General features: G+C 42.3%; 1 protein-coding gene across 3 annotated transcripts in view; it reads right to left on the bottom strand.

The window, feature by feature from the left end:
• Window positions 1-2,099: 2,099 nt before the first annotated feature.
• The window catches only part of b4galt2 (UDP-Gal:betaGlcNAc beta 1,4- galactosyltransferase, polypeptide 2), a 465,910-nt gene continuing 445,231 nt past the window's right edge, over window positions 2,100-22,778 (bottom strand). For all 3 annotated transcript variants that reach the window (XM_060830513.1, XM_060830514.1, XM_060830512.1), the window contains 2 exons: window positions 21,064-21,168; window positions 2,100-2,817 (listed from right to left, as the gene is read on the bottom strand). In XM_060830513.1, coding sequence (XP_060686496.1) covers window positions 2,667-2,817; window positions 21,064-21,168 — 256 coding nt within the window. In that variant the 3' untranslated portion in view covers window positions 2,100-2,666. The remainder of the gene's footprint in view (window positions 2,818-21,063; window positions 21,169-22,778) is intronic.

Genomic DNA, 22,778 nt, shown 5'->3' on the forward strand with positions numbered 1-22,778 from the left:
TGTCTTCCTTTGTCTTCACAAATTTATAGCTATCTCTATTCTCCTAACTACGTGTCACATCTGCCATCTTGTTATCATTTTTTTCTCTAAAAAGCCAAACTTGTCTACTTTACCCAGTTTGAGACCATCTAGTTCAAACTTCACACTTGTTTCTTCTAAGAAATTCCTTCCAGTTATCATTACTTCTGTCTTTTTGGCAGCACCACTCCCCACCTCTTCCTCCGCTACATTGATGACTGCATTGGCGCCACCTCGTGCTCCCGCGAGGAGGTTGAGCAATTCATCAACTTCACCAACACATTCCACCCTGACCTTAAATTTACCTGGACCACCTCTGACACCTCCCTCCCCTTCCTGGACCTCGCCATCTCCATTAATATCGACCGACTAGACATCGACATTATTTACAAACCCACCGACTCCCACAGCTACCTGGATTACACCTCTTCCCAACCTACCTCCTGCAAAAAATGCCATTCCGTATTCCCAATTCCTCCGCCTCCATTGTATCTGCTCCCAGGAGGACCAGTACCACCATAGAACACACCAGATGGCCTCCTTCTTTAGAGACTGCAATTTCCCTTCCCACGTAGTTAAAGATCCCTCCAACGCATCTCGGCCACATCCTGCACCTTCGTCCTCAGACCCCACCCCTCCAACCGTAACAAGGACAGAACGCCCCTGGTGCTCACCTTTCACGCTACCAACCTTCGCATAAACCAAATCATCCGCTAACATTTCCGCCACCTCCAAACGGACCCCACCACCAGGGATATATTTCCCTCCTCACCCCTTTCCATCTTCCTCAAAGGCTGTTCCCTCCGTGACTACCTGGTCAGGTCCACGCCCCCCTTCAACCCACCCTCCCATCCTGGCACCTTCCCCTGCTACCACAGGAATTGCAAAACCTGCGTCCACACATCCTCCCTCACCTCCATCCAAGGCCCTAAAGGAGCCTTCCATATCCATCAAAGTTTTACCTGTACATCCACCAATATCATTTATTGCATCCATTGCTCCTGACGCGGTCTCCTCTATATTGGGGAGACAGGGCGCCTCCTAGCGGAGCGCTTTAGGGAACATCTCCGGGACACCCGCACCAATCAACCACACCACCCTGTGGCTCAACATTTCAACTCCCCCTCCGACTCTGCTGAGGACATGGAGGTCCTGGACCTCCTTCACCGCCGCTCCCTCACCACCAGACACCTGGAGGAAGAATGCCTCATCTTCCACCTCGGAACACTTCAACCCCAAGGCATCAATGTGGACATCACCAGTTTCATTTCCCCTTCCCCACCTCACCCTAGTTCCAAACTTCCAGCTGAGCACTGTTCCGATGACTTGTCCTACCTGCCTATCTTCTTTTCCACCTATCCACTCCATCCTCGCCCCTGACCTATCACCTTCATCTCCTCCCCCACTCACCTATTGTACTCTATGCTACTTTCTCCCCACCCCCACCCTCCTCTCATTTATCTCTCCACCCTTCAGGCTCTCTGCCTGTATTCCTGATGATTTTACTGCTCCTCGGATGCTGCCTGAACTGCTGTGCTTTTCCAGCACCATTCTAATCTAGCATTTGTTCATATTCAATCCACATTCTAATTTAGATTTTATCCAATGTACCAAATTTTTCAGTGCCTCTTCGGACTCTACAATTAAGTGCTGTGCTCTGAGCAAATTGCAGGTTTCTTATGTTCGTGCCTCCAAATTGTATCCCTGGAAGCACCTCCAATTCTGATCATCTTTTCAGTGGACAGGGGAATACTTTTGATGACTGGTATGGCTGTTTCATACACCCCTTTTCACTTGAAATTTTACTCAATTGTCTCTTTGTTTTGTCTTGATCCTCACTATTTAGGATCCAGTATGGATAAATTTCACAGTCAATATCACTTTTCACCAACTCATCTATGAAACTTTACTGATAAGCATTATCAAAGGCTTTTTCATAGACTATTTGTAAAAACTTTGTAAACCCAGGCATTTATTATTCCTTTGTTTTCCTTTAATTGCTTTATTTTTTAATAACTTTGTAACATTCAATATTAGAAATTTACAAGAAACTTCTTATGTTATATGGTAGAAAACATGAGCATACAGTAATTCTTAAAGCTGCAAAGAGTATTCAGCAGTCAGAGAGTTAAAAACCATTGTGACCCATAATGACCTTGCAGCCACATCTTCTTGTAGATAAGGTCTCACCAAAAACAAAAGTAATCTGGCATAAGGTTCGGTTGCAAAGATCCTTCAGAGAACCAGATCCAAACAGACTAAGTTTTTTTTTCGTTAGAGGAAGCCATCTTAAAACAGACCAAGAATTTTGTTAAAGAGTACTAAAGAGATTGTATAGAGCTGCATTTCCCACTTGATTTCACACAAAAAGAGCTTAAGAACAACAAATGCTCCCAGATTAGTGTATCCAGGTCTCATCTTGTTTACATCTCTTAATTGTAGAAGGCAGTATTTTAGCCACTTCATACAGCAAGAGGATCTTTTTCATTCTGCTCGCCTTCACATGCTTTGTTAGTTTTATTTTTGTAATTTAGTCACCATAATTCTTTGGAGAGACAGAACGAGAAAAATGGAGAAAGATAGATTGGAAGATTGTCCATTGTGGGGCTAATGGACCAGGAGAACCACCTTAAGAACAGTATGATCTGCTATCCTCTTGAAGGCCGAGGTGGTGGTGTGCCAATGTCCACTGTGATGTTTGTGTACATCGGGTATTTGGCTACATTCACCAGTTTGTATTTCAAGGAGTTGATCCCATCTTGCTTCATTGTAACTTTAGTGTTCTGGATTTTTGTAAACCTGAAAGAGAATTTAAATTTAAATATTTAATCAAGACAATTAGTTGTCAAAAGATTCCTTTTAATAGGTTAAAGATGATTGGGTTTTCTCTCACTGCAACTTGCAGACTTAGCAAACCTTCAAAAAAATGAATCTCATGTCCTCAGAACCAACTAATAGATCTCAGGTTTTTTGAAAATATGAATGGTCACTGCCTTTTATAATGTATCACTGAGTGAAAATTACAAATGACAGACATAGAGTCCATACAGCACAGACACAGGCCCTTCGGTCAAACTAGTCCATGCCAAACGTAATCCCCAAAAAAACTAGTCCCAACTGCCTGCTCCTGGCTCATATCCCTCCAAACCTTTCCAATTCATGTACTTTTCTAAGTGTTTTTTGAACAGTGGAACAGTGCCCACATCCACCATTTCCTCAAAGTTCATACCATACCCTGTTTAAAAAAATTGTTCCTCATGTCTTTTTTAAATCTCTCTACTCTCATCTTAAAAGATATACCCTGTAGTCTTAAAATTTCCCATCCTAGGGAAACAACACCTACTATTAACCCTATCTATACCCCTCATGATTTTATAAATCTCTATAAGGTTACCAATCAACCTCCTACGCTCCAGTGAAAAAGGTCCCAGTCTATCCAGCCTCTCTTTATAAGTCAAACCTTCTGTACTCGGCAACATCTTGATAAATCTCTTCTGAACCCTCTCTGGTTTACAGGGCGACCAGAACTGCATACAATATTCCAGAACAGGCCTCACCAATGTCCTGTACCCAAAGGACTGAGCAATGAAGGCAAGCATGCTAAACACCTCTTTAACCACCCTGTCTACTTGCGATGCAAACTTCAAAGAATTATGTACCTGAACTCCTAGGTCCCACTGTTATACAACACTATCCAAGGCCCTATCATTATTTGGATATGTCCTGCCCTTGTTTGTTGAACTAAAATCCAATACCTTGCATTTATCCAGATTGAACTCCCATCTGCCATTTTTCAGCTTATTAACCCATTTGAAGAAGATCCCTTTGTAATCTTAGAAAAACTTCTTCCCTGTCTACTATGCAAAGGTACTAACCATGCCTTCTATATTCTCATCCAAATCATTTATATAGATGACAAACTTTGCACGTTAAAAGAGGTGTTGCATCAGAGACAGACAGCTGATCTCTTCTAACAAATTGGCAGTCTCTTTGTTAGTGTTAACAGGACAATGAGCCTGCTGACCCCTGTTTGGGGTCCTGAATTGGCTCCCACAGAACTATTTGGTTAATAGATTTCGACCAGTGTGCAAACCCCTTCAGGATTGGGCAGGTGGTTGAAAGTACAGACTTAAAAGCTCAAAACCTTCATTTCCCAAGTCTCTCTTATGCTCTCATGAATTTAATGAAAAAAAAACCTGGAATTAAAAGTCCCATAAATTATTGTTGATGGCTGGAAAACCCATCTGGTTCGTTAATGTCCTTTAGGAAAGAAAATTGCCATCAATATCCTCGTCTGAATTACATACTGTTGACTCAACTGCTGAGTTATTAAGGACTGCTAGTAAATGCTGGCCTAGCCAGCGATGCCCACAACCCGTGAATGAATTTTTAAAAAATGTCGAGTCTCAAGGAGATCAGAATATGTGAGAGGAAAAAAAACTGTTCCTGTGTGCCAGTGCCTTCGAATGAGAGCCCTCAAGTATGTATAAATAACCCACATGTGCCTGCTACTGGGTTAATAACAGCCATATTAGGATGGGGCATCTAACTGGGCATAAATTGCTGAGCCACCTTCATTCAGGAAAGAATGTGCTCCTCCAGACTCAAGTATTAACCATGTAGACTGTGTTGCTAGTCACCATTACATCCACCTATCTGACTGTCACCTCAACCCATCATCTCAACACGCCCCATTCCAGTTGCACATTCCTGATGATGCCCGAAACTTCGATTCTCCTATTCCTTGGATGTTGCCTGACCTGCTATGCTTTTCCAGTGCCACACTCTCGACATGCATTCATTCACCCCTTCTTCACTCATTCTCTCTTTTCCTTGTCAACATCTGTTTTGATTGCAACTGCTTGCCCTTTAATGACTTACCCAGAGTCACTGCCACCAACACAATCATTTAAATATCAAAGACCCTTCACTGGACAGTTAGAAACATAGATAACATCAACAGGTGTAGACCATTCAGCCCATCAAGCCTGCGCCACCATTCAACACTATCATAACTCAACACCATACTCCATACTCCATGACATCTTTAGCATCTAGAATCTATATTTCTTTCTTAAATAAATTCAGTGACTTCATCTCTACAGCGTTCTGTGGCAGGTTTGCCACCCTCTGAGTAACAAAACGTCTCCTCATCTCAGTCTGATATGCCCGAATGCATATTGAAGAACAAAGACAGTACAGGAACAGGCCTTTTGTTTTATCAAGCCTGGCCAACACATGATGTCTTTCCAAACTAACAGCCTTTTGCCTCTATGCAGTCTGTATTCCTTTATTCCTGCCAATTCATGTATCTGTCAAGATATCTCTTAAACGTTGCTATTGTATCTGCTGGTGTTACCTCCTCTGGCAGCACATTTCAGGCACTTCCCATCCTCATGTGAAAAACCTGCCTCTCACATCTCCTTTAAATTTCTCCTCTTTTTCCTTAAACCTAGTAGCTGACATTTCTGTCCTTGGAAAAACACTCTGACTCTCTGTTATATTCATGCCTCTCATAATTTTGTAAGCTTCTGTGGGGTTGCCCCTCAGCTTCCATATTGAAGTGAAAACAAATCAAGTTTGTCCAATCTCTTCCCATGGCTAATACCGTCCAAGGCAACATCCTGGTCAACATTTTCCGTACCGTCTCCAAAACATTCACATTTTTCTGGCAATGTGGAACCTAGACTATGCGCAATATTCCAAATATGGCCTAACTCAAGTTCTACACAGCTGCAACATGACTTGTCAATTTTTATCACCTCACATTTTTTCCAGATTAAATTATATCTGACATTTTCCTGCCCAAGTCTCCATCCTATCTATTTCCTGCTGTATCCTCTGGCAACCCTTCTCACCATCCGCAGCTCCCACAATTTCTATGTTGTTTGCAAACTTCCTGATCAGACCATCCACATTCTCCTCCAAATCATTTATATATATCACAAACAACAGGGATCCTAACACTGATCCCTGTGGAAAACCACTGGTCACAGTTCTCCACATTTCGTACAAGGCCCTGACAATTTCCTTCCTCATATCCCTCAGTATTCTGGAATAGATCCCATCAAGACCTGAGGACTTTACTATGTTAGTGCTTTTCAAAATATCCCACAACTATATTACATCAACATGCTCCAGAAAATCAACATACCATTCTCTAGACTCAGCATCCACCATGTCCTTCTCTTTTGTGAATACAGATGCAAAATATTTATTAAGAACCATACCCTTTTTCTCTGGCACCACTTGTATCTTGAAACTGTACCCCTTTATTCTGTATCCCTTGTCAGGCGAAACATAATCCCTGGAGCATTTCAATGTCTCAATGAGATTCCTTCCCATTCCTCTAAACTCCAACCCTACTGTTATACCATGAGTCCAGTTTGAACTGGTAATCTACTGTAAATGAATTTCTATGTTATACAGCTTTTGTTTTGACTCATATACTTCAGCACTGGCCATCAAAATACTTTTAAACTTACACAAACTCACTTTGAATTTAAAACACAACTTAAAAACAATCTTTCATGGAATTGGTCAAAACATCGCAAATTGGTCAAAATGAAGAACACTGTTTTTTCGAATGCATCCAAGTCTGTTTGCGAAATAAGTCTTTTTCTAAGCCAAAGAAAATAGAAAACAGTATTGAAGATTCAAAGCTAATGTGATTGAAGAGAAAGTGAATGAAGCAGAAATTGGCTCTAATTAACTAACTAGAAAAGTGATCAGCATTGCGTCCTCAAATCTGAGATGGTATTATAAAAAAGCACATTATTTCTGTAAGATTACAATGTGGATTCTTCAATAGAAAGAGTTGCAATGATAAATAGATAAAACTGGATAGAAAATTAAAAATGAAATAAATCACAGACTAATAATGCAAAATATAGCTCTGAGGAACACATAATTTTAGTGTGATGGTGGAAATGGAACTCAGAAGTTAAAAGGAAATATGAACAAGTCCAACTGATCCTACACTGATCCAGGTACTGGAATGCACATCCTGGACAAAATTCAAAATTTGACACATAGTCCTATATCTTGCAACTAATCATCAAAGCCGCAAACTACTGGTTTCAAAACCTTACAAAAACTCTCAACGAAAGCAATGCAAACTGACTTCCCCAATCATTTAGTACCAACATAGGTAGAAAGAGGGATAGGGATGTAAGGCAGGATTTCAGGGAGCTAGGGTGGAAGCTGAGGGCTAAAACAAACAGAGTTGTTATCTCTGGATTGTTACCCGTGCCATGTAAAACCGAGGCGAGGAATAGGGAGAGATATCAGCTGAACACGTGGATGGATGGTGCAGGAGGAAGGGTTTCAAGTACTTGGATAACTGGGGCTCATTCTGGGGAACTTGGGACCTCTACAAACAGGACAGTCTTCACTTGAACAAAAGGGGTATGAATATCCTGGGTGGGAAATTTGCTGGTGCCATTTGGGTGGATTTAAACTAGTTCAGCAGGGGGATGGGAACCTGAGATGTAATTCCAGTGCACAGGAGGATGAGAGTACGGAGGACATGGACAGGATTTCACAGTCACAGGTGTGTGCTGGCAGACAGCAAGCTGGTTTGAAGTGTGTCTACTTCAACGCCAGAAGTATCCAAACAAGGTAGGAGAGCTTGCAGCATGGATAGGAACCTGGGACTTTGATGTTGTGACCATTTTGGAGACATGTTTACAGCAGGGTCAGGGATAGATGTTGCAGGTTCCAGGATTTAGATTTTTCATTAGCACAGGGAAGGCGATAAAACAGGGTGAGGTGTGGCCTTGTTAGTCAAGGACAGTATAACAGTGGCTGAAAGAACCTTTGATGAGGACTCATCTACTGAGGTAATATGGCTGAAGTTATAAACAGGAGAGGAGAGGTCATACTGCTGCAAGTGTTTTTATAGATCTCCCCAGAGTTTCAAGGATGTGGAGGAGAGGATCAGCAGAACAATTCTGGGTAAGAGTGAAAGGAACAGGGTGGTCATTATGGGGGACTATAACTTCCTCAACATTGACTGGAAATGCTATAACTCTAGTACATCGGATGGATCAATTTTTGTCCAATGTGTGCAGGAGGGTTTCCTGACACAGTACGTTAAAGGGCTGACAAGAGGGGAGGCCACACAGGATCTGGTGCTTGGTAATGAACCAGGCCAGGTGTTTGATTTAGTGGTAGGTGAGCACTTTGGAGTGAGTGACCATGATTCAGTTACACTTAGTTTACAATAGAAAGGGATAGATACATGCCACAGGGCAAGAGTTATCGATGGGGCAAGGGCAATTATAATGCGATTAGGCAAGACTTAGGATGCATGGAATGGGGGAGCAAAGTGCAGGGGATGGGGACAATTGAAATGTGGAGCTAGTTTAAGGAACAGATATTGCATGTCCTTGATAGATATGTCCCTGTCAGGCAGGGAGGAAGTAATAAGTAAGGGAACGGTGGTTTACGACAGAAGTTGTACCTCTTGTTAAGCGGAAGGAGGAGGCTTATGTGATGATGAAATGAGATGGTTCTGATGAGGCGATGGAGAGTTACAAATTAGCTAGGAAGGATATAAAGAGAGAGTTAAGAAGAGCAAAGAGAGGACATGAGCAGTCTTTAGCAAATAGAATAAAGGAGAACCCTAAAGCTTTTGATAGGTATGTGAGAAATAAAAGGATGACTAGAGGAGGAAAAAGGCCAGTCAAAGACAGAAGTGGGAGGTTGTGTGTCGACCCCGTGGAAAGGTGCTAAATGAATATTGCTCAACAGTTTTCACTTAGGAAAATGAGATTATTGTAGAGGAGAAGAATGAGATACGGGATATTAGACTAGGAAGGATCAAGATTAGTACGGAAGAGGTTTTATCAATTCTAGAAGGAGTGAAAGTAGACAAGTCCCCTGGGCCAAATGGGATTTATCTGAGGATTCTTTGGGACACTAGGGAGGTGGTGTTGGAGCCTTTGGCTTTGATCCTTGAGCCGTCATTGTCTACAGATTTAGTACCAGAGGACTGGAGGATTGCAAATGTTGTGCCCTTGTTCAAGAAGGACAGTAGAGATGACTCAAGTAATTATAGACCAGTGAGCTTTACGTCTGTTTTTGAAAAAGTTTTGGAAAGGATTATAACAGATAGGATTTATAATCATCCAGCAAGCAACAACTTGATTCCAGGTAGTCAACATAGTTTCAACAAGGGCAGGTCAGGTTTCACAAACCTCATTGAGTTTTTTGAGACGGTGACCAAGCATGTGGATGAGGGTAGCGCAGTTGATATGCTGTACATGGACTTCAGTAAAGCCTTTGACAAGGTTCCACAAGGTAAGATGTCGGAGAAAATGCAGAGGCATGGGATTGAGGGTGATTTAGCAGTTTGGATTAGAAACTGGCTTTCTGTAAGAAGGCAGCGAGTGATGGTTGATGGAAAATATTCAGAGTGGAGTCCAGTTACTAGTGGTGTGCCACAAGAATCTGTTTGGGACCACTGCTGTTAGTCATTTTTATAAATGACTTAGTTGCAGGAATAGGTGGATGGGTTAGTAAGTTTGCAGATGACACTAAAGTCGGTGGAGTAGTGGACAGTGTGGAAGAATGCGGCAGGTTGCAAGGGGTATTGGATAAACTGCAGGAATGAGCAGAGAGGTGGCAAATGGAGTTTAATGCAGATAAATATGGGCAGCACGGTGGCACAGTGGTTAGCACTGCTGCCTCACAGCTCCAGAGACTGGGGTTCAATACCACCTCAGGCGAATGACTGTGTGAAGTTTGCACAATCTCCCCGTGTCTGCGTGGGTTTCCTCCGGGTGCTCCGGTTTCCTCCCACAGTCCAAAAATGTGCGGGTTAGGTGAACTGGCCATGCTAAATTGCCCGTAGAACATACTAAATTGCCCGTAGTGTTAGTGAAGGGGTAAATGTAGGGGAATGGGTCTGGGTGGGTTGTGCTTCGGCGGGTCGGTGTGGACTTTTTGGGCCAAAGGGCCTGTTTCCACGCTGTAAGTAATCTAATCTAATCTAATCTAATAAATGTGAGGTGATTCACTTTGGGAAGAATAACAGGAAGGTGGAATACTGGGTCAATGGAAAGATTCTTGGTAGTGTGCAGAGGGATCTTGGAGTCCATGTACATAGATCCCTGAAAGTTGCCACCCAGGTTGATAGTACTGTTAAGAAGGCATACGGTGTGTTAGTTTTTATTGGTAGAGGGATTGAGTTCTGGAGCCATAATGTCATACTGCAACTATACAAAACGCTGGTGCGGCCGCACTTGGAATATTGTGTACAGTTCTGGTCGCCCCATTACAGAAAGGATGTGGAAGCATTGGAAAAGGTGCAGAGAAGATTTACCAGGATGTTGCCTGGTCTGGAAGAAAGGCTGAGAGACTTGGGTCTGTTCTCATTGTAAAGAAGAAGGCTAAGAGGGGAATTGATAGAGACATACAAGATAATCATAGGATTATGATTTGGAGATGCCAGTGCTGGACTGGGGTGTACAAAGTTAAAAATCACATAACACCAGGTTATAGTCCAACAGGTTTAATTGGAAGTACACTAGCTTTCAGAGCACTACTCCTTCATCAGGTGGTTATCCTGATGACAGTCACCTGATGAAGGAGCGTCGCTCCGAAAGCTAACGTGCTTCCAATTAAACCTGTTGGATTATAACCTGGTGTTGTGATTTTTAACATCAGAGGATTAGATACGGTAGACAGTGACAGTTTGTTTCTTGGGATGATAACATCAGTTTGTACGACGGGGCATAGCTACAAATTGAGAGGTGATAGATTTAAGACAGATGTCAGAGGCAGGTTCTTTACTCAGAGAGTGGTAAGGGCGCGGAATGCCCTCCCTGCCAATGTAGTTAACTCAGTCACTTTAGGGAGATTTAAAGAATCCTTGGATAAGCACATGGATCATGATGGGATAATGTAGAGGGGGTAAGCTTAGATTAATTCACAGGTCAGTGCAACATCGAGGGTCGAAGGGCCTGTTCTGCGCTGTATAGTTCTATGTTCTACAATCTACATAATGCAGCAGTGCTTTCTAATTTCATCACAAGAATAAAATTCACACACTCCACCTTTCTTCACTGTTATCCAAATAATCTGAAATGAACCAGAACACATTGACTAAACCTTTCAATAGCTACTGATAACATGAAACTAGTCAGTAGTTTTTGCTTTCACTAGGATTCTTTGGCACGTAAACAGACATCACGTTGCTCTAGAATGTCAGAAGTACAGAAGCCACAAGGGAAATTCTATCCGCCAGACTCTGAAAGGTAGCTAAACACAGAACACTTGCTTTCTTGCACTATTCCCCAAAGCCACTGATGATTCTCCTTCACTTTCCGAGTGCACTTTTATGAATTCATCATGAATACTATCTACACCTGCAGATTTACTATTAACCAGGCAACAGAGCAGGGAGTTCGCTTCCTTCCAGTGAACAGCTTAATTAAAGTTTATCTGCATTAGACATCAGTTTTTCCAGATGGACCCTTATTATAGATTGTTTGGTCAGTTACCAACTCAGCACATTCCTCTCTCTAGATCCTAAGAATGCTCTGATGGGTTAACTGAAGAGCATATGTCAATCACTGGAACCATATCAAAGGAATTCTTTTGACCATGATTAATTACACAAACAATCCTAAGATAAGCCTGGTATGCTGGCTTGTCCATTGCGCATATATTATTTTCAAATGTTCTGCTTAGCTGGGTCAAAATCCTGGAATTCCCTCCCTAATGGCACATGAACTGCAATGGTTCAAGAAGGCACCATCTTCTTGAGGGTAACTAGGGATGGGTAATAAACTAGGGCCAGACAGCAGAAAGAAAAGTTAAATAAACCTTTTAGCACATGATGGAATCTGAGGTGCTGCTAATTGACCATTTCACAGATTTGCAGAGGAGGTGGAAACAAATCATTCCTAGGAAAAGCAAAGTCCAAACATGGGTTCCTTCCCATCTAAACATTTAGTATTTCTGATGGAGAAAGACATTTTGTGAGGTAATCCTGTGCTTTCCTAATGCAGCAACCTTTAACAGATGTTCAAGCTATTGCCCATTTTAGACTCTTATGACCACGAGTCCCACTTGTTTTTCTGGCAAATCGCTTTAAACAGATTGGCCAAAAGCTTCCATTTCATTTACTTTCCAAATTCAATTCCCACATCTCAATCTTTCAGTTGCCAGTGCTAGCTGTGTGCATTGGATGATGGCGTTTGCACTGAGATTTCCTCATGATTTGTCTTACGAACATCAGTAATCACATTCCTCAACTTTCAGCCAACTGAAATCAAATGTCCAGCCCATTCTTCTGAAGATTTAATGCATTTGGATTTTTTTTTTGGAAAGGTTGAAATATATATAGACTCAGAAGCAAAGATTTTAGCCTTCTCTGTTCTGTGAAGTTTCTAAATGCTTGTAAACCACAGTGAACACAGATAGATCAACTAACTCATTTTCCAGTGTGGAAATGCACCTTTACTGGGAGAGGCTATATTAGTCCAACACATTCTCAGAACAGAGCTGGTTATGAGAGGTCATGCACTTTAGTGAGCAACAATTTTACCTATCTCATTGTAATTCATTACACGCAAATAACTGATTATACACCTGATTTTACATAAGTGACCTAATTGTTATCAGGATAAAATAGATTCCAACTTTCTGAATATCTAATCATGTCTGCATTGCATTGCATGGAGAGCTGCAGGTGGCAGAACATTACAATGGAAGGTAACCAATGACAGGGGAACAAATCTTTTGAGGAGTGGCTATCCATGGCAATCTGATCCTTTTTACCTAACCTAACCCTGAAAGTGTTTCACACCCGAATGCCCAGCATAAGCCTCTTGAGAAATATTGAGCAGACATGATATGGGAGACTTCCAGCACTTACACGACCAGCACTGGAGGCCAAATTACACCACTGTTTACAGCAGTAACTCTCACACTCCAGGGCTTAAAGGTCCAATTTATGGGTAAAGGGGTCAAGTGGCTGATGTGTGGATAAGGGAATAGGGTTTTAGGGAAATGGGTGATTAATAGAGTCTCAAGGATATGTAGGTGAGGGTGTAGGGTACCAGGTGGGCAGGAGCATAACCTGCCTGGTTGGATGAGATGGTGAGTTTGCTGTTGAGTGCTCATCAGTTTGGAAGAACCAGTTGGGTGTTGGGAGAAGAGATGTATGGGAAGGGAGTTGAAAGTCAGATGTCCGTTGTTGGAAGGTAGGCCATAATGTCAGTGAGAATGGTCGGCTGTCAGTATTATATTTATCCAGTGGTTACAGTAGGTTGTAATCTCCTCTCTAACACTTCCTGATTTGCTATGAAGGTAAGTAAGTTGGAAACCTAAGTCTTCAACTCAATTCATCATACAATTGGAAGGTTAAATCTTCTAGGCAATTACTGCATAGCCATCCCATAGCACATCTGTCAGAGAATGTCATCCCATACCTCATCCATCAGGGTATGTCATCCCATGGCACATCTGTCAGGGTATATCGCCCAATTGCATATCTGCCAGGGTCTGTCATCCCATAGTGCATCTGTCAGGGTCTGTCATCCCATAGTGCATCTGTCAGGGTCTGTCATCCCATAGTGCATCTGTCAGGGAGCATAATCACATTGCACATCTGTCAGGGTAAGTCATCCCAAAGCACATCTGTCAGGGTATATCGCCCAATAGCGCATCTGTCAGGGTCTGTCATCCCATAGTGCATCTGTCAGGGAATGTCATCCCATAGCTCATCTGTCAGGGTATGTCACCCCATAGCTCATCTGTCAGGGTAAGTTATCCCACAGCTCATGTGTCAGGTCTGTCATCCCACAGCTCATCTGCTAGGGTAAGCCATCCCATTGCTCATCTGTCAAGGTAAGTGATCCCATAGCACATTTGTCAGGGTCTGTCATCCCATAGTGCATCTGTCAGGGAACGTCATCCCATAGCACATTTTTAAGGGTCTATCATCCCATAGTGCATCTATCAGGGAACGTCATCCCATAGCATATTTGTCAGGGTCTGTCATCCCATAGTGCATCTGTCAGGGAACGTCATCCTAGAGCTCATCTGTTAGGGTATGTCATCCGATTCCTCATCTGTCAGGGTCTGTCATCCCATAGCACATCTGTCAGGGTAAGTCAGTCCATAGCTTATCTGTCAGGGTCTGTCATCCCATAACTCATCCGTCAGAGTAAGTCATCCAAAAAGACCCCACCACCAGGGATATATTTCCCTCCCCATCCCTTTCCGCCTTCTGCAAAGACCATTACCTCCGTGACTACCTGGTCAGGTCCATGCCCCCCTACGACCCACCCTCCCATCCTGGCACTTTCCTCTGCCACCGCAGCAACTGTGGAACCTGTGTCCACACCTCCTCCCTCACCTCTATCCAAGGCCCTAAAGGAGCCTTCCACATCTATCAAAGTTTTACCTGCACATCCACTAATATCATTTATTGTATCCGTTGCTCCCGATGCGGTCTCCTCTACATGGGGGAGACTGGGCGTCTCCTAGCAGAGCGCTTTAGGGAACATCTCCGACACACCCGCACTAATCAACCACACCGCCCCGTGGCCCAACATTTCAACTCCCCTCCCACTCTGCCGAGGACATGGAGGTCCTGGGCCTCCTTCACCGCCGCTCCCTCACCACCAGACGCCTGGAGGAAGAACGCCTCATCTTCCGCCTCGGAACACTTCAACCCCAGAGCATCAATGTGGACTTCAACAGCTTCTTCATTTCCCCTTCCCCCACCTCATCCTAATTTCAACTTCCAGTTCAGCACTGTCCCCATGACTTGTCCGGACTTGTCCGACCTGCCTAGCTCCTTTTCCACCTATCCACTCCACCCTCTCCTCCCTGACCTATCACCTTCATCTCCTCCCCCACTCACCCATTGTACTCTATGCTACTCTCTCCCCATCCCCACCTTCCTCTAGCTTATCTCTCCATGCTTCCAGCTCACTGCCTTTATTCCTGATGAAGGGATCTTGCCCGAAACGTCGATTTCACTGCTCGTTGGATGCTGCCTGAACTGCTGTGCTCTTCCAGCACCACTGATCCAGAAATAAGTCATTCCATAGCACATCTGTCAGGGTCTGTCATCCCACAGCTCATCTGGCAGGGTATGTCATCCCATAGCACATCTGTCAGGGTAATTCATCCCATAGCTCATCTGTCAAGGTCTGTCGCCCATAGCTGATTTGTCAGGGTATGTCCGATCTTTGACTCTCCTTAAAGCAGATGATCCGTGTCAGTGTTTCAACTCAAGGTTAGCACCTCGTGCATTGCCTTGAGTACCTCATAACAATAATAAGCACTTTCTACATGGTGCATTTTACATACTAGGATTTCCTTCCACCATCTAACAGTTGCATCGGCATGTGTTGTACAAACACAATGACACCTCCAAGAAACTGACTTCATTAAATCGGTCACATTCTTCAATTATAAATAACCATAGAAATTCTACACATGCTAATTGCTGAACACTGAATACATTCCTTCCCATTAAAGAAGACTAAAGGTTCTATGTTTTTCCTATATTAAAATCATATATTCCTCATGAAGTATGAGTTCTTCCATTGGAAGGATGAATGCCCGATAAGGTCAAAGGCAAAGTTTAAAAAGTCAGTGAAATTGCATTTGGCAGCTGTAGATGTGGATTTACATTAAATGGAGATAGACTAGGTTCATAATGGTTCATACTGAACTGGTGCCATGCACAATGAACAGGGAGGACAGAATGGCAGGCATGAATCAGTCTTGATATAATGCTCAATACAATGGAAGAGGATGAATGAAATATGAAATTTTGTTATGAAATTTAAGATTAGATTAGATTAGATTCCCTACAGTGTGGAAACAGGCCCTTAGGCCCAACCAGTCCACACCGACCCTCTGAAGAGTAACCCACCCAGATCCATTTCCCTCGGACTAATGCCCCTAACACTATGGGCAATTCACCTGACCTGCACATCTTTGAACTGTGGGAGGAAACTAGAGCACCCGGAGGAAACCCACACAGGCACGGGGAGAATGTGCAAACTCCACACAGACAGTCATCCGAGGCTGGAATAGAACGTGGGATCCTGGTGCTATGAGGCAGCAGTGCTAACCACTGAGCCACCATGCTGCCCCGTGATATAAAATACACTATCATTGGCATTGACAAAAGAACTAGAAACAAACAACATCCATTCTGCATACAGGATCCCAGCAACAACAAAGAGGGAATGATCGGTTTATCTGTTTAACTTGTGGTATTGGTCAAAGGTAAGGCATTAGTTAGATAACTAGAGAACATTTAGTCATCTTTCAACAGTGACACTGTAACATTAAAAGCATTGAAACAAAGGATGTTAATTGAACATCATGTCTCAATGCACTTTTCTTTCATTAGAGTGCCAGTGTGGGCGTGTGGTATGTGCTCAGATCCTGGAGCAGGGGATGAAATCCAAAAAATGTTTGAGTCATCAAACAGGTCACAATTGCCATGTTATTTATTTGGCACATTTATTTGGCAGTAATACTACACACACCCAAGGCCCTGCAAGAGGTTCCGCTATCCTGGGTTAATTATCTGAGTTTTTTTAAAACACGCACCTACTTTTCTCTCATTCTCTTTGTCATCTTTCGGTGTGGCCACCTCAGTTTTCAAGTAAGAAATGAGGTCTGCAGATGCTGGAGATCACAGCTGAAAATGTGTTGCTGGTCAAAGCACAGCAGGCCAGGCAGCATCTCAGGAATAGAGAATTCGACGTTTCGAGCATTATGCTCGAAACGTCGAATTCTCTATTCCTGAGATGCTGCCTGGCCTGCTGTGCTTTGACCAGCAACACATTTTCACCTCAGTTTTCAAACTACTTTTGCCCTCTATTTTAATTTCTCACTTCTCCACCCCTCGAAGTGGCTGAACAACATAGTCAAAATGAGCATTTGGTCATTAAGCCTCGTAGTTAAATAGCAATGCTTTGGGAAATGGCTCCACTAGCAGGTTCCTCTCTTGACATAATGACAGTAGTCCATCATTGTTGTTTGCTGTCCCTCTCTTGTCAAATTCATGAACAAGAAGCAAACACTACCTGAACATTTGCACTGTATTCTGGCCTCCAAAATACTTAAAATTACATAACCGTATCCACTGCTCTTGTTGCATTCTCATGAAGGTCCAAAAACTCAATTATGCCTCTTTCAATCTCAACTCACTTAGCTCTCATTCTCACTAATGCTACATTGGTGCTTATTCCAATTACTCTTCCCAATCCTGCTATTATATTTTCTATTCAGCATTTGACCTAAACAGGGAAGGAGTATGAATGGTGTAATAATGTGATATAGGGGATAGAACAGTGATCACAATAATGTGCTTTTGTTCAGCCTTCCAAATCCGGAAAGAAAAATTGAAGTCAGTAGTTACTTTTAGGCTAACAGGAATTTCCAGCCTTATTCAAGTAGATATGAACTACTGACTCTTTACCAAGATATACCAGTTGGTGATGCTGTTGAGTTATAGCTGAAAGATACACCAGCCTCTCGGGAAGATGAAAATCCTTGAAAAAGTATGAAAAGTCACAGGTAATGCAAGTCTGATTCTTTTTATAATTCAAAAAGGTGCTTTAAAAGCAAACAAACCACAAATCTTCATTGATTTACACAGGTGCAGTTTTAGCCCCCCCAGAATGGGCAGGGCGATGCTGAGATAATTAAACAGCTAAAAATAGGACAACTAGCCTGGCCTTAATGACTATTTAAGGGCTTCCTCCCACCTCCACTTCTATTTTGGAATAATCCTGTACTGTTATTGCCTATGGGGTCAACACTTGCCTGGAATTTTAAAGCCACTGAAACATAAAACTAGGAGCACGGAATAAATCAGTGACTTGACATCTATCTTGTTACTCTGCAGTGACTCCCAAAGTTTCTCAATCTTTAGAATCCTGAGCTTGGGCTGGGAAATCTGGAGATATTAACTATACATCTAAGCATCGAGACAAATTAAGTTCCTCTGTAATGGAATTGAAAACAACAGATTTCAGGTGCCCATTCATGCTCAAAGAAAACAAACCTTGCTTTCCCTCTTTTGCAATGTAATCAGTGCCCTGTTTAAACTATTCATTGAATCTACGTTTGCTTCAACCACTGAAATGCATCATTTGGCTGGTCACATTTATACTGGCTCTTGAAATGAGCATTCTAGTTTATTGACATTCTCCTGACTTTTCCCCACATTCTTGCATGTTGTTTCTACTTAAATATTCATCTAACGCTCTCTTGAATGCCTCTATTGAACTTGCCTCCATCACACCTCCAGGCAGCACATTCCAGACCCATTTAGATCTGCTGTTTTACATCTCTCCCCCCACCACTGTCAGTCGGGTCTCCCTGTGCTCTCAATTTCACGCCTGTCGCTCGTGGGAAATAGTCATCGCCTGACGTTTACAGTGCATGAATATTATTCGTAAGTCCAAACCTGAATGTTGCCCAGGTTTTGCAGTATTGGGCGGCACGGTGGCACAGTGGTTAGCACTGCTGCCTCACAGCGCCTGAGACCCGGGTTCAATTCCCGACTCAGGCGACTGACTGTGTGGAGTTTGCACGTTCTCCCCGTGTCTGCGTGGGTTTCCTCCGGGTGCTCCGGTTTCCTCCCACAGCCCAAAGATGTGCGGGTCAGGTGAATTGGTCATGCTAAATTGCCCATAGTTTTAGGGAAGGGGTAAATGTAGGGGTATGGGTGGGTTGCGCTTCGGCGGGTCGGTGTGGACTTGTTGGGCCGAAGGGTCTGTTTCCACACTGTAAGTAATCTAATCTAATCTATACTGGCATAGACTGTATAGGAGAGGTGAATGGCACTGAATACTTTGCAATCATCAACGAACAGGTGATGCTATTCAGACATACGTGCTTTCATTTTTTTCCTCACAATAGTTGTGCTATTAACTAGACTCATCAACTAAAAAGGAATCGTAATTCTATAAGCTCAAAATCTATAATTATCTGAATGGAACCTACAAACAAGAATAGCTCATTATTTTGAATTACTCGATGCTGCTGACCATTAGCTTCCTGATAATATCCCTAAAAGCCAGACTGAGACACAATATTACATTAAGGATAGATTTGCCATATAATAATGTCAAGTTCTCGTAATGCCCTCAGTATATCATTTCCCATATACCAAGCAGTGACATTACTGGCACAGCAGAATGCATCAATGTAAACTTGAAAGAAAAACATCAGCTCTGCTCATCTCAACATCTCATTACTTTATACTAATTTCAAGCAATGGCTTCTAATCTCATTAGCCTCTCTGGTTACCTAGAGACCTCTACTCGGTTAAAGGAACACCATACTTGGTTTGTCTCTTTGACTTTCTCTAGAGGTAACAAAATGACGGTGGTTCCAATAACTTTTAGAGCTTTTGTTCTGTAAAGATTAGAATTAATGTTAGAATATCAGAATAGCTCAATGTACTGCATGGATATTGTCCTGTCAATTTCAGACAACACAGTTTGAATCACAAACCCAACTATGGTCACAGAATGAGACCATATACAGGTTTTGCCAGTGGCCTGATTTTTACCACAGTGAAACTGTTGAAGGTAATTATTTATTTTCTAACACTAAGGTAGTTATTTATTTTCTAACACTACCCATTGCTGATTTCCATGAGTTTTAGGGGATATGCCTCCCAATAATGTTGCAAAGGATTTGTGCTCTACCATGAGAAAAGACCAGTGTTACGTTACTTTCTGACCCCCTTGAACAATGACATTGCAGTGATGTACTGGAGTCAAGTATTTAGATTTTTTTAGCACTGGTTTTGTGTTACAGATCACTTGGTGTATGAGTTGCATTTGAATCATGCAATTTTACATTCCAATTGTAGTGTGGATCTTTTGGGTGGTGATAGCACAGGCTCCAATTTTCTTTCCTTAACATAGCTGACCAGGAATCTCTCCTGCACTTGCTGCCTGCCTTCAGTGTGTTTTGGCAGAAATTGCAGGTTGCTAATCAAACTATTTGGCTGAATTATGAACACGGAGAAAGTGAGGACTGCAGATACTGGAGATCAGAGTCGAAGTGTGTGGTGCTTGAAAAACACAGCCAATCAAGCAACATCTGAGGAGCAGGCGAGTCAACGTTTCGAGTGCCCATAAAGCTCTCAGCCCCCTTGGACCACCCCCTCATTCCTGATGAAGAGCTTCTGCTCAAGACGTTGACTCTCCTGCTCCTCGGATGCTGCCTGACTACCTGTGCTTTCCCAGCACCATACTCAACAAATTATGAATGCATCATCCTTGGTGATAAGATTCTGGTGTGGGACTCGAAGCTGGAGTCTCTGACTCAGAGGCAGGTATCCTATCAAGTGTGCCACAAGCCCTCCGATTAATACAGATACTACATCCCTGTCTCTGGGTTCTAATAGTTAATCCAACACAGTCAATAGCCACACTTGTTTAAAATTGGGACCAAGGTTTCCTTATGCACAGATACACAGCCTTACCGCAAATGGAGAAAAATCCTCCTAAATATTTTCAGCAAGTTATAAAATGCAGAGAAATGGTGTTTTAAGGAATTCAATGAGTTTTTTCTAGTGTATTGCATTAACTCAGGTCTGGTTAGATCGTTCATGCAAAATGCAAATCATTTCTACATAACGCATATTTAAATTATTCTCTCTCCTCCAACAGTGCTACCCTATGGCATGCTCTAATCTTCAGATGAAAGGTCTGGCAAACTGCTCTCCTTCCCCACTGTTAATTTTAAATTCCAATGTAGTGTGTAGGTGTATAGGTTTGTGACCCAAGGAAAGATGTGTTCTTCACATTCTGGCTTCTGTTTTGCCTGTAGGGAAGCAGGCTGTCCTCATTCTGAAGAACAATGTCAGGCTCCAATCCTGTAGCAGGCTTTAGCACGACTCACAGCCCCCCATCATCCCCTCCTTCTACACTCTCCACAGGCACTGGCAGACCAGAATATATGACACCATCACACCAACTGCGCCAACCATTGAGTCTTCATGTCAACAGGCACAAATCTGTGTGTCACACCTACCTCTGGGGGTTGGGCTCGTTGTGCTTATCTCGTTCATGCTTTATCATTCGGTACTTTCCAATCTTGGAGTCTGGTCGGGACACTTTCATACCTTTCAGTGTTATTCTGAAGAATAACGACAGATTTTTAAAAATGTCATTCAAAAGCCAGCAGAGCAGTTTCTCAAAAATAATTTAAAATATTAATATATACCGCAGTAATAACTTGCTGATTCAATAATTTACAGCAACAAGAACCAAAATCATTAATTCTTTAGTGCATTCACTCTAGCTGCCATTGTGTTCAAACCTGAGCAAATTTTAACTATCACCAATTTATGTGTAGAAAATAAGTGATGAACTGGTGTATTTTAAAACAAGATTCTAATCTCAAGATTCAGATAGTAGTTATAATTACAGGCAATAGTTATAGTTACTTGCACTGTATTTCAAATCCTTGGATAGCTCCTTATTATCATTTCCAGAAGCTCTGCATACCTCATCAGGCTGAGAATGACAGTGATGAGATACTGAGAGAGAGCACAAAGAGGGGACAGATCTAGAATGTTAGATGTAAAGAGAGAGGGCATTGATACAATATTGGAGGCAGAGAGTGCAGTGACAAGATGTTGGAGGCAGAGAGAGAGTGCAGTGATGGTTGTTGGAGGCAGAGAGAGCGGGCAGTGATAGGATGTAGAAGCACAGAGAGGTTCAAGACATGTTGGAATTGCAGGAAAACTAGAGATAAGGCACATCAAAATTCCTGAGAGTGGTGATTTGTGGGATCTCATAGACAGGAAATGTATATATGACAAATGGAGAATATATAACTTCAAACATGTTTCTTTCATTTGAGATTTCTGTTACTTTCTCATCTGTACAGAAATCATGGAAGCTACCTGATGCATCTTTTGAAGCATTCTGACTTGAATATCACCTTTTATGTATTACACTACGCACATCTTGTGATATGGATTTAGAATTTCAAGAAGTTAGTTTTAGTTTTATCCTGTTATATTAAAAAAAATCTCATTGTCCAATATCTATAGGGATAAGAGGTAGACAATTATTTTACCATTGCAAAATTTCTTTCATCCACAAGAAAGCACTTAGTTTTCTGAATATTGTCCTATCCAGTCCAACTCCAATTCTATCAAATTATCCTGTCTCCCACTAAACTGATTGTAAATTTATAGACTCTGATATAAACTCCTTAACTGTCTCATCTCATACTGCCTCAGTGATCACCTGCAGCTTTGTGTTTCCACACACCTCTGCTCCTCCATTGACAGGTGACATTTTGGGTTAAACTCTCACTGTTCTATCTTTGCTGGCTGCATGTTCAGTCACGACACACAATTCCATTCTCCTGAACCACTGCCAATGCTCTCTGCCTCTTGCCTGCTCTGATTTCAAATTCTTCCTGGAAGTTCTCCAACTGTGTTTTATCCCTCCCTACAAGCGCATTATCTCCCTTCTTGTTTCTTGCTTTTTTAGCCCTTACTTAGTATGAGGAACTTTGAAATATTAAAGGATTCTCCAGGACTGGATGGCCCCTTCATGTCACAACAATTGTACAGAATAATTCAGATGCAGCTATTGTTATGAACCAGACCAGAACCCCTCAAAATATGTTAAAAAGTAGCCTAGACCCTTAATCTTTCTTATTTTAAAAGCAAATGTAACATGCTGTGTACTAGATGCAATTTGATTGATCAAAATACTCGATGTTAAGCA

The sequence above is a fragment of the Hemiscyllium ocellatum genome, chromosome 9, assembly GCF_020745735.1.
Source record: "Hemiscyllium ocellatum isolate sHemOce1 chromosome 9, sHemOce1.pat.X.cur, whole genome shotgun sequence".
NCBI classification, from domain to species: Eukaryota; Metazoa; Chordata; class Chondrichthyes; order Orectolobiformes; family Hemiscylliidae; genus Hemiscyllium; species Hemiscyllium ocellatum.